General features: G+C 39.7%; 1 protein-coding gene across 1 annotated transcript in view; it reads right to left on the reverse strand.

The window, feature by feature from the left end:
• FAT4 (FAT atypical cadherin 4) overlaps nucleotides 1-11,766 on the reverse strand; it is a 240,981-nt gene that overhangs the window by 67,511 nt on the left and 161,704 nt on the right. Inside the window, exons 3-4 of the mRNA XM_018555668.1 lie at nucleotides 6,933-7,194; nucleotides 5,562-5,912 (exon numbers count right to left, since the gene is read on the reverse strand). Coding sequence (XP_018411170.1) covers nucleotides 5,562-5,912; nucleotides 6,933-7,194 — 613 coding nt within the window. The remainder of the gene's footprint in view (nucleotides 1-5,561; nucleotides 5,913-6,932; nucleotides 7,195-11,766) is intronic.

An 11,766-nucleotide genomic window follows, 5' to 3' on the forward strand; every position in this document is an offset into this window, starting at 1 on the left:
GATTTAAAATTATGCATTTAGTGGTCCATGAGGTCCGGAAGGTTGGCGACCGCTGATCTACATTACCTCCTGTTCATTCATGATTGTGGTTATAGTAAACATACTCTGTCCTCATGTTATCAATGAACAGGAACGCTCAGTATAGAAGATTCCTGTTCATTTATAACTGGGGATACAGAAAAAAGATTGAGGACTCTGTGTTCTCAGACTCTTTTTCTATTTTGTTTAGGCTCCTAATATTTCCCCGAAGCATCTAAAAGTAAAGTAAAAAATAAAAATATTTAATAAAAATAAATAAGTAAATAAAAATAAAATGTAAAAAAAATGTAAAAGTTTATAAAAAATGAGAAAAAATAAAATATTTAATTTCTTTAAAATGTTAGAAAAAAAACATTTTTGGTTTCGGCCCAACATTGTTTTCATTTCAGTTTCGTTTTTAACATTTTTATTTCGGTGCACCACTACTTCTTAATATAAGAAACTGGGTGAATATGTACTATATTATTCATAAAGAAAGCAGTACGTGTGATTGTTAGACATACATATTACAAAAATGATGACAAATAATTATTGCATGTGGTCATATGTTTAACACATTGAAAGATATACAACGGTCATAGTTTCTTAGGCATTATATAGGCATTCTACACTCTTTAACCATAAGGTCAGAGCAAGAGAAAGATTCGTCATCTGTTAAACATGATAGCTTATTCCAATAGTTTAGTATCCTTTCCTAATGTGTTACAGTAAACATCAGCCCCATTTAAACCCACCAGCCTCATAATCCTTAGCTTTTCATTGGCTGTGGTCCAGGAAGTAGGAAATGAGCAGGAAGACAAACACCTTAACTAGACTAGAAGACTAGGAATGTCCCATGCTCCTCAGCTCAGCTCCATCTAGTTGTGAGAATGCCATGTGAACAACATTTTGATTGCGTATGGCATGACAGATGATTTCTAAAGCATCCCCTATGTAAAAAGGAAGGTTCAGTGCTTTGACTCGATAGATAGATAGATAGATAGATAGATAGATAGATAGATAGATAGATAGATAGGATATATATTATATGTTTTTCACTTTTAACTTGTCCCATTTTTAGTCTGACAAAGTTTTATAAACGCCACCCTACGTAATCTTCTTGTATTCACTATGCTCTGCTCCTTTTTAAATTCCGAGTATGAGATCAGCAGTTTCATTTTTTTAAATATATTTTTAGCAGTAGGAGTACAGTTAATTCAGAAATTTAAGATAAACCTTGAAATGCATGCACAGGAAAAAACTGGGGGCTGGTCAGAAATGTATATAGAGGGGCAAAAGGTTTGAGTGATCATTATTTTGAGCAATAAGAGTGGGAGAGAGCACAAACAAGAGACATTTCCACAATGCAGGAGCAAGCTTAAGGAAAGAAAATGATCATATCTGCTAAAAGTGCTGTGCAAACATAATTTGTCAGTTATTAAATCTTAGAGACTTGTCAAATAAGACAGGGCAAAAATAATAAAAGATTATAAAAACCATTTTATCAATTAACAAATAATCGGAGCTCAAAATATAAGTCACATTACAATAACAATGGTATGAAATCAGATTTTCTGGTTGCTATAGGTAACTGCAATTGGGATACCATAACATCTCATTTCCAAGCTCTTGCTAAAAAGCCTGAAAGATGAATGCTGTATTTGCTTATTTTGGTGCTAATGCAGTGCCTCACTCATGTCTCCTGAAGTGTCGGAAAAGAAATCCAATGCTACTCTAATCTGCATACATTTATGCATTTCATCTAACTTTTCTAAATGTGTTAGGGCAATAACATATTTATGCAAGGATTTTAAAGGACTGACTTAGTTGTGGGCCAAATACAGGAGTATATGCTGCAGCAGTGAAACCTCCTACTGTAACAAGGGTTGTCTAAGGCTGATCAGCCCACGGGAGCTATCACTGACCCAAAAATGTAACTGGTCACAATAGCTCATCTGGCATCTGCCAGCACTGTCAATGCAGGATATATTTTGAGAAAACATTCAATAGCGAGGTATAACTTGTGCTTATAATGTGTGGCACAATCATACCAATAAGATACCAAGAGTGGAGGAAGTACATCTATCTAAACATTGCTTCCTGCAAAACAGTGGATACCATCCTAGACCTCTTGCAGCAATAACCTATACTTAGGAGGTGTGTGGATTGAGTTATGACATTTCTCTTAGTATGTTTTAGTAGACCCTCCAGTATAACCCACTCCAAAGGGCCCAACATACTCGGCTTCCGAACTGTTTGTAGCAAACCCTTGGAATTATTCTGTGATGGCACTTGGAGCCCCTCAACAGGTTTTTGTTCACTTCAAATGGGTTTTACATTCCCATATAAGTCTAAAAGAATACAAGAGAGCCTTGGTGCAAGAAGTCTCATCAGCACTGGCAAAACATTAAACGGCACTGCTTAAACTATGCAGACTGAAGCAAAGTTCTTTCAAACTGAATATCAGCTTCGGTTTACACGCTTCCGGGGACACGCCCCTTTGTCAGAACCTCGCAGCCCTCTCACCCTGAGTGCCAGATATCTTAAGTTGTGTCCAATCAGGGGGAGCCAGTGTACGGTCACATAAATCAGATACCAACACATTCAAAACATCTTAGGTGTAAAAGAGCAATCAGCTTCAACAAGTTGGCAGCACCTTGACAGTCAGGGTAACTGGAGATCTAGTAGACAGGGAACACAAATACAGTGCGCCTCCCTTGTGTAAAAGTTTTTATTAGCTAAAAGATAAAAAGGCAAGATATGTACTCACAAACCAGCAATCAATAGAGAGCCTTGGTACAAGAAGTCTGACCAGCACTGGCAAAACATTAAACAGCACAGCTTGAACTATGCCGACCGGAGCAAAGTTCCTTCAAACTGCAAATCAGCTTCGGTTTATGCATTTCCAGGGACACAACCCCTTCATCAGAACCTTGCAGCCCTCTCACCCTGAGTGTCAGATATCTTAAGTGGTGTTCGGTCACATAAATCAGTTGACCAATAAGATATCCCCTAGGCTGTCACATGATAACCATCAAAGTGATGGTGTAATTTTAACCGAGCGGGCAGCTTGGTAATTTGCCCTGAGTCTGCTGTCACAGCAGCAAGAGCAATCAAACAGCCTGCTCTTGCTGCTGTGACCATCTACTAGATCTCCAGTTACCCTGACTGTCAAGGTGTTGCCGACTTGTTGAAGTTGATTGCTCTTTTACCCCTAAAATGTGTTGAATCTGGCACTGATGGGATTATACATAATACACAACCTGTTTAGAAAAGGTTAAATGCAGGTCAGCATGAGGGCAACTGCAAGTCAAATTCAGCTGTCAATGAACTCTGAAAAACCTCAGAAACATCTTAAACAGGTGTCAAACTAAAGCCATTGGCTCAAGCCTGAAGCCTGTCAACACAGGTCTTTATACTCACCTAACTCTGCCATCCATGTCCCTCACTGACCAAATAAAGAATTTTTGTCCCTGTGGCACTAAGCATATACAGACTGTAAAATTGAAAGAGATAAAAGTGACACATAAAACCTGACCTATAGCATAAGCTACTAGACATCACTGAAATATAGGTATAAAAAAAAAGAAGCTGATTCCTGGAAGCGTTCGACGTGACCGCTGATTTGTTAAGCCTTAGTACTATTAGTTGCTGTAAGGGTTTTCTTTGAATGGATTTAAAGCAGTGTCATTGTTGTAAATATTCATGATTGGTATTTGTGGAAACTTCCTGAACAGCAGACAGCTCCTTTGTGCAGATTCCTGCAAACATTAATCATGCTCTGCCGTAGATGGGAAGGGAGCAGCACTCAATGTGGAAGTACAATATGCAGGAAGCTACAGCGATAATATAATTATAAACAATACAGCGCAGATATTACTGCTGTAAAGACACAACATGCAAACTTCCAAAACGTAACATCATTGTCATTTTTTAATGATAATTAGAATCACTTGATAGAAAATATAGAACTGGTGTCCAAGAATTGAACAAGACATACAGGGATATTCACAAAAGGGTGAAGAGATTGGAGAAGGCAGGAGAGGTGAACAAACTAGGACAACATAGCTGATATGGAAAAAATTTCCAATTCAGCTCACTTTCCAGTTCACCTATGTTGTCCTAGATTGTTCACTTCTCCTTCCGTCTCCAAACTCTTCACCCTTTTGTGAATAACCCTGATATAAATAACTCCAGATAGTCTTATGTTCCTGCAAATGCATGCCTAATCTTTACACACAAAAAAACAACAACCTGAAAGTAGATTGAAATTCTCTTAAACAATTTCAAAAGAAAAAGTAAAGATCAGGTGCTAAACCTCTGCATGCACTCCCTCTATGCACCACAGACAGTGCAAATCCATCAGAAATGGCCAGCTGCACACTGAAGGACATTAAAAGGATGGTAATTTTATTCATCCAGACAAAATGAACAGAGGGTTCCCATCCGTGACCTCCTCCTTTGACGTGTTTCACTCACAAGGCTGGACTTAATGGTAAATGTGAGGAAAAGATAAGAAGAAATAAATAAACTATATATATAAAACACATCAGGGGAATGTCCCAGGAGGGGAGATCCTAGGCAAGGACTCTCTGTTCATGTTGTCCAGATGAATAAACTTGCCAGAAATTGCTTCAGAGAGCAGTCAGTCTTTTCCTTTGAATCTTCATAAATAAATGTTTGGCCAGAGGAAACAAAACTCGTAAGGCTGTTTTATATTTCTGTGTCTTCATTGTCAGCCCATTGGAGGAAGTTAGCTACAGCTTGTATTTCTGAGAGGATAACTTTTGTGACTAATAGCTTGAGGAAGAAATAATGTAGGGCAATGCACATGTGTGGGCAAACCGTGCAACATAAAGAGCATTAATTCTGAGCACACATGCACTGCAAATAGGAGCAGCAATACTGACTCCAATCAGTAATGAATCAGCTTATTAGTTGCTATGGGCAACAGCCCCAGGTATCATAAATGAGCTACTGTGGGCTTTTAATGTTCAGTTTTGTACATATATTTTAAAATACAGCATCGATTTATAGTACTGCTACACAGATATAAAATATCATCTGAACCTAAAGCTGAGTTACACTCTCCTATCCCTTACACCCAAGGGAGGTGCCATCTTAGCCTCTTTTTGGATTGGAGGTGTTATGTTTGCTGCACCTGTGATCAGCTATGACACCAGCCATTTGAGGGCTTGGAAGTTTTGTTGAGAGCAGAAATAAGCACTCTGGCAACCTTGAGAGTTGGCATGCTTTAAAAGTAACTGTTTTGGGTGACAGTTAAATTGGTGTTTAAAGGTCTGCTTTGAAGTAGCTACATACTGTATGTTATCCAATTCAGCTTTAGAAATATTACAGCTCATTGTGAAAAGTCCCCTGAAAAGTGAAAATTCTCTTGAAAAGTTAACAGCCTATCTGCCCTTAGTAGATCAATCCCTTAGCATTTCTCTTCTGTAATAAAAATCCATCCTGTTTCTCAAATCCGAGCTAAGTTCTCCTTTAAATGAATAAACTGAAATTAAATCATGACAGGTAAGACATACCTTCATCTGCATCGGTCACATTGAATATAAGAATTGTTGATCCATATGGCAAATTCTCCATTACAGAAGTGCTGTAGGAGCTCATACTGAAGATAGGAGGGTTGTCATTGATATCCAGAATGTTGAAATAGACCCTGACACATGAGGACTGACCTCCTCCATCTGCAGCACACACTGTTAGTATATAATACTGCTGTATTTCGTAATCTAGTGCACGGGTGACATTAAAAACTCCAGTTACAGGGTTCAGGAAGAACATGCCATCTTCATCGTCATCATTAACAGTATATGTGATCTCTCCGTTAATTCCAGAGTCATCATCTGTGGCCAGGATTGCAGCTACAATAGAGCCTGTTGAATGCAATTTAAAGTACTCACAATTAAAAATAAGAATAAATAGTACATGGTAAAATAAGATACGTTACTAATCACTTTCCCTACTAGATCTTAAAACTGACTCTGTAGTGTACAGATCTACAAAACGAGGAGTGATGTATGAAAAATGTTTATGGCAGCCTTAAAATTCTCGTTCACGGGTTAAAGGTAACCTGTCATAAGAGAAACCCCAGTGGCACTGTACTTAACCAAATGCTACATGCTTGACTGCCTCCCCATCAAGTTCAATATGTGAGAAACAGTAACTGGAGGTGCTCCAGAACCAGGAGTATCACAAGTACAGAGATGAGTGTAATTAACACCCTACCATCCTTCTCTCTGAACCTAAACATCTCTACCCAACCTGAACCCTAATGCTTAATCTAACGGCTAAAATTAAACCTTACCTCTAAATCTCTCTCCTAAAATGCAAACTTTAACTGAACCTAACCCCACAACTTAGCCTTCATGCTCACTTTACAGTTAATCTAACCTTTAATGTTGTTCTTTACCCTTCATCCTAACTGAAAATGATCACATAACCCCTTTAAACTTTACCCTTAATCCCCTATACTCGTCACCCCTACACTAAACTAAACCTAAATCTAATGCCTAACACTAAACTAACCCCTACACTGGCACACTTATCTTGCCTGGAACATAAAGCACCAGCACTGAATACTGCCTAGTTGACACTATGGTGAAAACAGATATCTCAGGGCTGTAAGTTATGGATTATTTATTGCATTGTGGAGTTTCTCTTTAAATGGTTATTTATAAGTGACTTGCAGTGAATACAAATGATACGACTGTAGAAGCTTTCAAATAAAACTGTGGCAGTGACAAACTAATTCTCCAAAAAAGCCTATTACACTGAAATCAAGAATATGAATTAAATGCAATTAAATAAGTGAGACATTCTTCCAGAAAGTGACATGTTCAGTTACAAGTTATAGAGCATGCCTGGGCAACATGGTAATATTACATTTAACTTACCTGGCATAGTGTCTTCTGTCACATCAAATGAGTAAACAGATCTGGTGAACTTGGGTATGTGATCGTTGACATCACTTATTGTAATATTTATTCTCATATCTGAGGATTGGAGGCCATCATCAGCCCTAACCAGGAGGGAATACTTGGAACGACGCTCTCTGTCTAGGCGCCTGGTGGCAATCAGATCTCCAGACTCTGGGTCAATGCGGAAACTGTCGTCAGCACCACTGATAATAGTGTATGTTACTAAGGCATTAGCACCCTAAAAATAAATAAAATGAAAACATGTAACTATGTGGAAAAGGCAAGTGAAAATTAATGTTTAGCCTTGTCATAATATTGTTATAATCTTTGTGATGCCATCCAAGTTAATATTGTACTTTTACTGCTGATATCCATTTGTGGGTATATCATAGAAATTATACACTAATTCAGATTCTTTAAGAGATAACACATCATTGCTTCAAGGGGAATGCAATTGCTTTTAAAAACTGAACTATGACCTTTTTGTATTAACAACTGACAATGGTAGGGTTCTGAAATACGTCTTTGCTACCCTTGGTGAAGCTAACGTTTGCTGGCATTTCTATTGTCAGTGGCCCAGATTGGACAGTTAGTAGCATTATCAAATAAACTGCACTTGACATATGGAGGAAGATATTTGCTCTTACCGAAAAGAGCAATGTAAAGGGCAAACTAATCTGAGTACACTAAACCCTAGTTGTTTACATGGCAGAACTGACATTTTTTTTTTAAAACAGATCTGATGTCACCGTGAAGAAATCTGGCTGGTATCTCACAATCTGGATGTATTGCAAAAAAGTTTAAAGTATAAATAAAGGCATTTTGGGATTCGGATAGAATGGGGTATAGATACACTGTCAGGTTTTTATTGCTATATGTGTCCCCGTTAGGAAAGTTCACTTGCTATAATTGCCCTTATTACCAATGTCACCGGGAAGGAAAGTAAGGGTAAATTCAACATTTTGAGTTATCACTAGGACAGGAACAGAGGGAAAATCTTTTAATGAGGACCCTTGTCTCTGTGCAAACTGTCTAAGAGGAGGTTTATCTCACTTCTTGTGGAGTCTACGGGACAGGAAGTGAAGGCAAATCTCCCTAATGAGACCCATTAAGGAAAAAACTGACAGTTAATTTAAAAAGAAAAACAAAGTTTTAACTTTAGATATACTTTATTATCCATGTGTGTACTTATTGTACTGAATGTGCATGGAAAACTATGCATGTAACTATAAGTATCTTACAATAGCTTAGGCCCCGTTCACATATAGCGAATTGTCGCGCGATTTCCGCCGCGATATCGCGCATTTTTGCCACGCGATATCGCGAGAAGTCGCCGGCCAATGCTATTCAATGGAGCTGTCTTAACTCCACGTCGCGCGTCGCTCGTCGCGGTCGCAAGTCGCTTCTACCGGACCCTTTTTTCGGCGGATTTTGCGCGATTTTGCTTTTTTTTTATGGAGCCCGACGAAGAAGGTCGCGCTACTGTCGCTGGATCGTCGCTGGATCGTCGCTGGACGGTCGCCCTGAAAGTCGCACTATCCCGGCCGCTGCAAAGGTATGTCGCTATATGTGAACGGGGTCTTAGAGTACCACAACACACACATTACAAAAAAAAATATCTCTCTCTGCCTGAATTTCTCCACAACAGAAAAAGCATGTGGCAAATAATTGAGAAAATAAGCATACAGATAGACCATGGAACTATGTGAGACTGCTACATAAAACAATTAGTATACTGCAGTGTTCATGATTGCATGACACAGGTGTTAGGCTTGAGATCACCATTGAACACTAATTGCTAGGAAACTCTGGTGGAAATGTAATTTAGTTAATTGACTGAAGGCTTTTAATAACTTAGGCTATCAAGGTACAGAGGAATTCAAATGGACATAACACCGAGAGCCATGGAGCACACTTAGGAAAAATAGAAAATCTGTGTTGCCTCCTGTAGACATCAATCTGATTCTTTCTTAAACTGGACATATACTTTAGAGATTGGTCAGAGATGAAGTTCAAAAAATGTCACCAGCACGCCATTTCAACATAAAGCAATATGGTTTTAATGACACATAGATGTCATTCAAATACGAACGTTTTCAGGGCCTAACAGGGTCCCTGTCCTCAGGCTCAGAATGGTCATCCGTGGCCATGCGTGGTCACTTCAAGCACCCCCCTGGTGAACAGGGGTAGTATCTTTCCATTCCGTAAGGAGTGCAACAGGACAATTTTTCATATGATTTTGGTCAGACATGCACAAACAACCTGATTGTCTCACGATGTCTGCTGGACCAGTATCTCCCCTTTAAAAGAGTGCATTAGTTTTATGAGTGATCGTGTTCAGAGGGAAGCTGCGAGCAAACCGTTTCAACAGCAGCCCCAGGCAATAAGGCAAAGTAATCCAAGCTAGATTTGTCCCCCACTAACACTAGATTTCGGGCAGTCATAACCACACCATAGACGATAGACTGTAGTACAATGTTATTTAAAAGGAGAACTATGAGGTGAGTGATTTACACTCATCCTCATAGTTAGAGGCAACGTGTGACATTGAAACTGTCACACGTCGACTCTATAGATCGGGAAGTGAGCGAACACATACCGTCGCTCGCTCAATTCCCGACCATCGCCCTGCAGAGAGCGGAAACTATCAGTCACCGCTCCCTGCAGGGATTACCCCCTCCGATCCTCTAGTGCCGACTGGAGGAACGGAGAGAGGAGAGGGTGAGCACAGCTGGCTCTGCCTCTAGACAGGCAGAGCCAGCTGTCAATCAGCCAGCCGGGTGGATCTCAACAGTATGGTCGGGATCCATCCCGGCTGAGGCACTCTCAGCATAGCCCACTATATACTGAGTTTTGGGTCATGGGAGGATGTTAGCATATGTCCTCCTGTTACCCTAAAGAGAACTATGAGATAAAAAGGTTACCCCAAGGTTCTCATTTAATGTCTATGGGCACCTAAAACTTTACATCTGCTGCTGACAACAAAGGCACACTTCTTTTGTGCAGATTTTATTAATAAGCCTCAATGTGCTAAACTCTTTGCACATCATGTCTTTTCTTATTTAAACAATTAACAAGGGAATTAAATGGCTGTGAAAGGTACGTAATCTTTTTTATAATTAAAATTATGAACAGATGTTGCTTAAAACCTCACTGACATTTTTCACTCATTGTTAAAGGGTGAGTCAGCAAGGCATGTTTAACTATTCTGTAATGTGAACTTGAAAACGATACTTACATATTCAGTAGTCACACTATTATATTGTTAAATCAGTGCAAAAGAAAATTAGTTTGGTTGTCTGTAATCAGTAAAGGAGTAGTGCATTTTTCAGTATTCCCTTCTCAAACAACTCTTTCCACTAACATTTATAGCAGAATGACCATATGCATGCTGCAAGCCATCTACTGTATACCTCTACAATGTGGTTCAAAGGAGGCTTGCCTGTGGAGTTTTTCCAAGAGCTGTACCAGATTTGGAACCGAAAGCTACATTACAAGGTACGTCTGGATGTAAAGTAGGTATGAGTGGTTGAGTGCCACTATTATGTCTTTTGAAGAATGAACTTTAATTTAGGAAATACAAATATAAGTTATACCATTTCTCAATTCAAATATAATTAGGTGCATTTATTTATTTATTTTTCTTTATTGGTTTATTATTTGGCTAACATGCAAATTCCTTCCTTGAACACATTTATCAAAGAATGTGATGTGTAAGTAGTACTCCATGTTCAAAACTGAACCTGTCTGCTCACTTAACCTTCTAAAGTGACCTTAGGTCCATACACAAGCTCCTCAAGTGTCTGTAGAGAGAGTGTGCAACTGCTCACTTTCATTGTCCAGCTAAGAATCCTGCAAGAAAGTGCAACCACACGGCCTTAAGACAGCATACAACAGTGTAAATGGATACCAGCACTCACCAATCTTTTCCAAAGGCGTATCATAGTGGCATAACAATAATCACATGACAAAGCAAAAAAGCAGACGTGTTTTAAAACTGCAACTCAGCTTTTAGTCATCATAGCTAAGAGGTGGGTCATGGTGTGAAATGTATCAGACTTTTCTGCTCTCCCGTATTACAATGTTGCTATAATAAACCTTTGGAGAAGACTGATGAGTGCTGGCAATCCATTTACACTTCCAGGTTTCTGTGCAAATCCTACATTTAGGCCCCATTCAACATGCGCTAATTCGAGGTGTACACGTCCATGCGGCATGCACGTCCATATCAGGCCATTCCCAGGAGGGACAGGTGCTGCGTGTAGCAGCTTGTTCTTCGCTATGGGAGAACGTGGCCATACGCTGTCAACCGCACACCCGAACTGCACATCCGTGTGGGTCTGGGTGTCCATAATCGGACACAGACACGATAGATTCCATAGGGAAGAACAGGCTGCTACACAGATCACCTGTCCCTCCCAGGAACGGCTTGATACGGGTGTGCACGCCACATGGACGTGTACTCCCCGAGTTAGTGCAGAGTGAATGAAGCCTTATCTTCATAGCACCCTTTAAATATTGACCATGGCTTTGGTGAATAATCTCTGGCCTGCCTCCTTCTGCCCCCACAGCTTTCTATTGGCCCATAGAGCCAATAGGAAGGTGCAGGAGTAAGAGGAAGAACGCCAATGCTCTGACCTGGCAAGTTTCAGTAGCCTTACAGAGTGGCCCAGTTTGTGGTGTGCTCTGGAGATAATCCAAGGGTGCAAGCAAGCAGGTGGACTGCTCAATGGCCCTGGGGCCTCTTAAGAAGTAAATGTAAAAACACAGTGTAACTTCATATAAAGCAGAACTCCAGGGAAATCAAATC

This window comes from Nanorana parkeri, unplaced genomic scaffold, assembly GCF_000935625.1.
Source record: "Nanorana parkeri isolate BGI_ZX_2015 unplaced genomic scaffold, ASM93562v1 scaffold207, whole genome shotgun sequence".
NCBI classification, from domain to species: Eukaryota; Metazoa; Chordata; class Amphibia; order Anura; family Dicroglossidae; genus Nanorana; species Nanorana parkeri.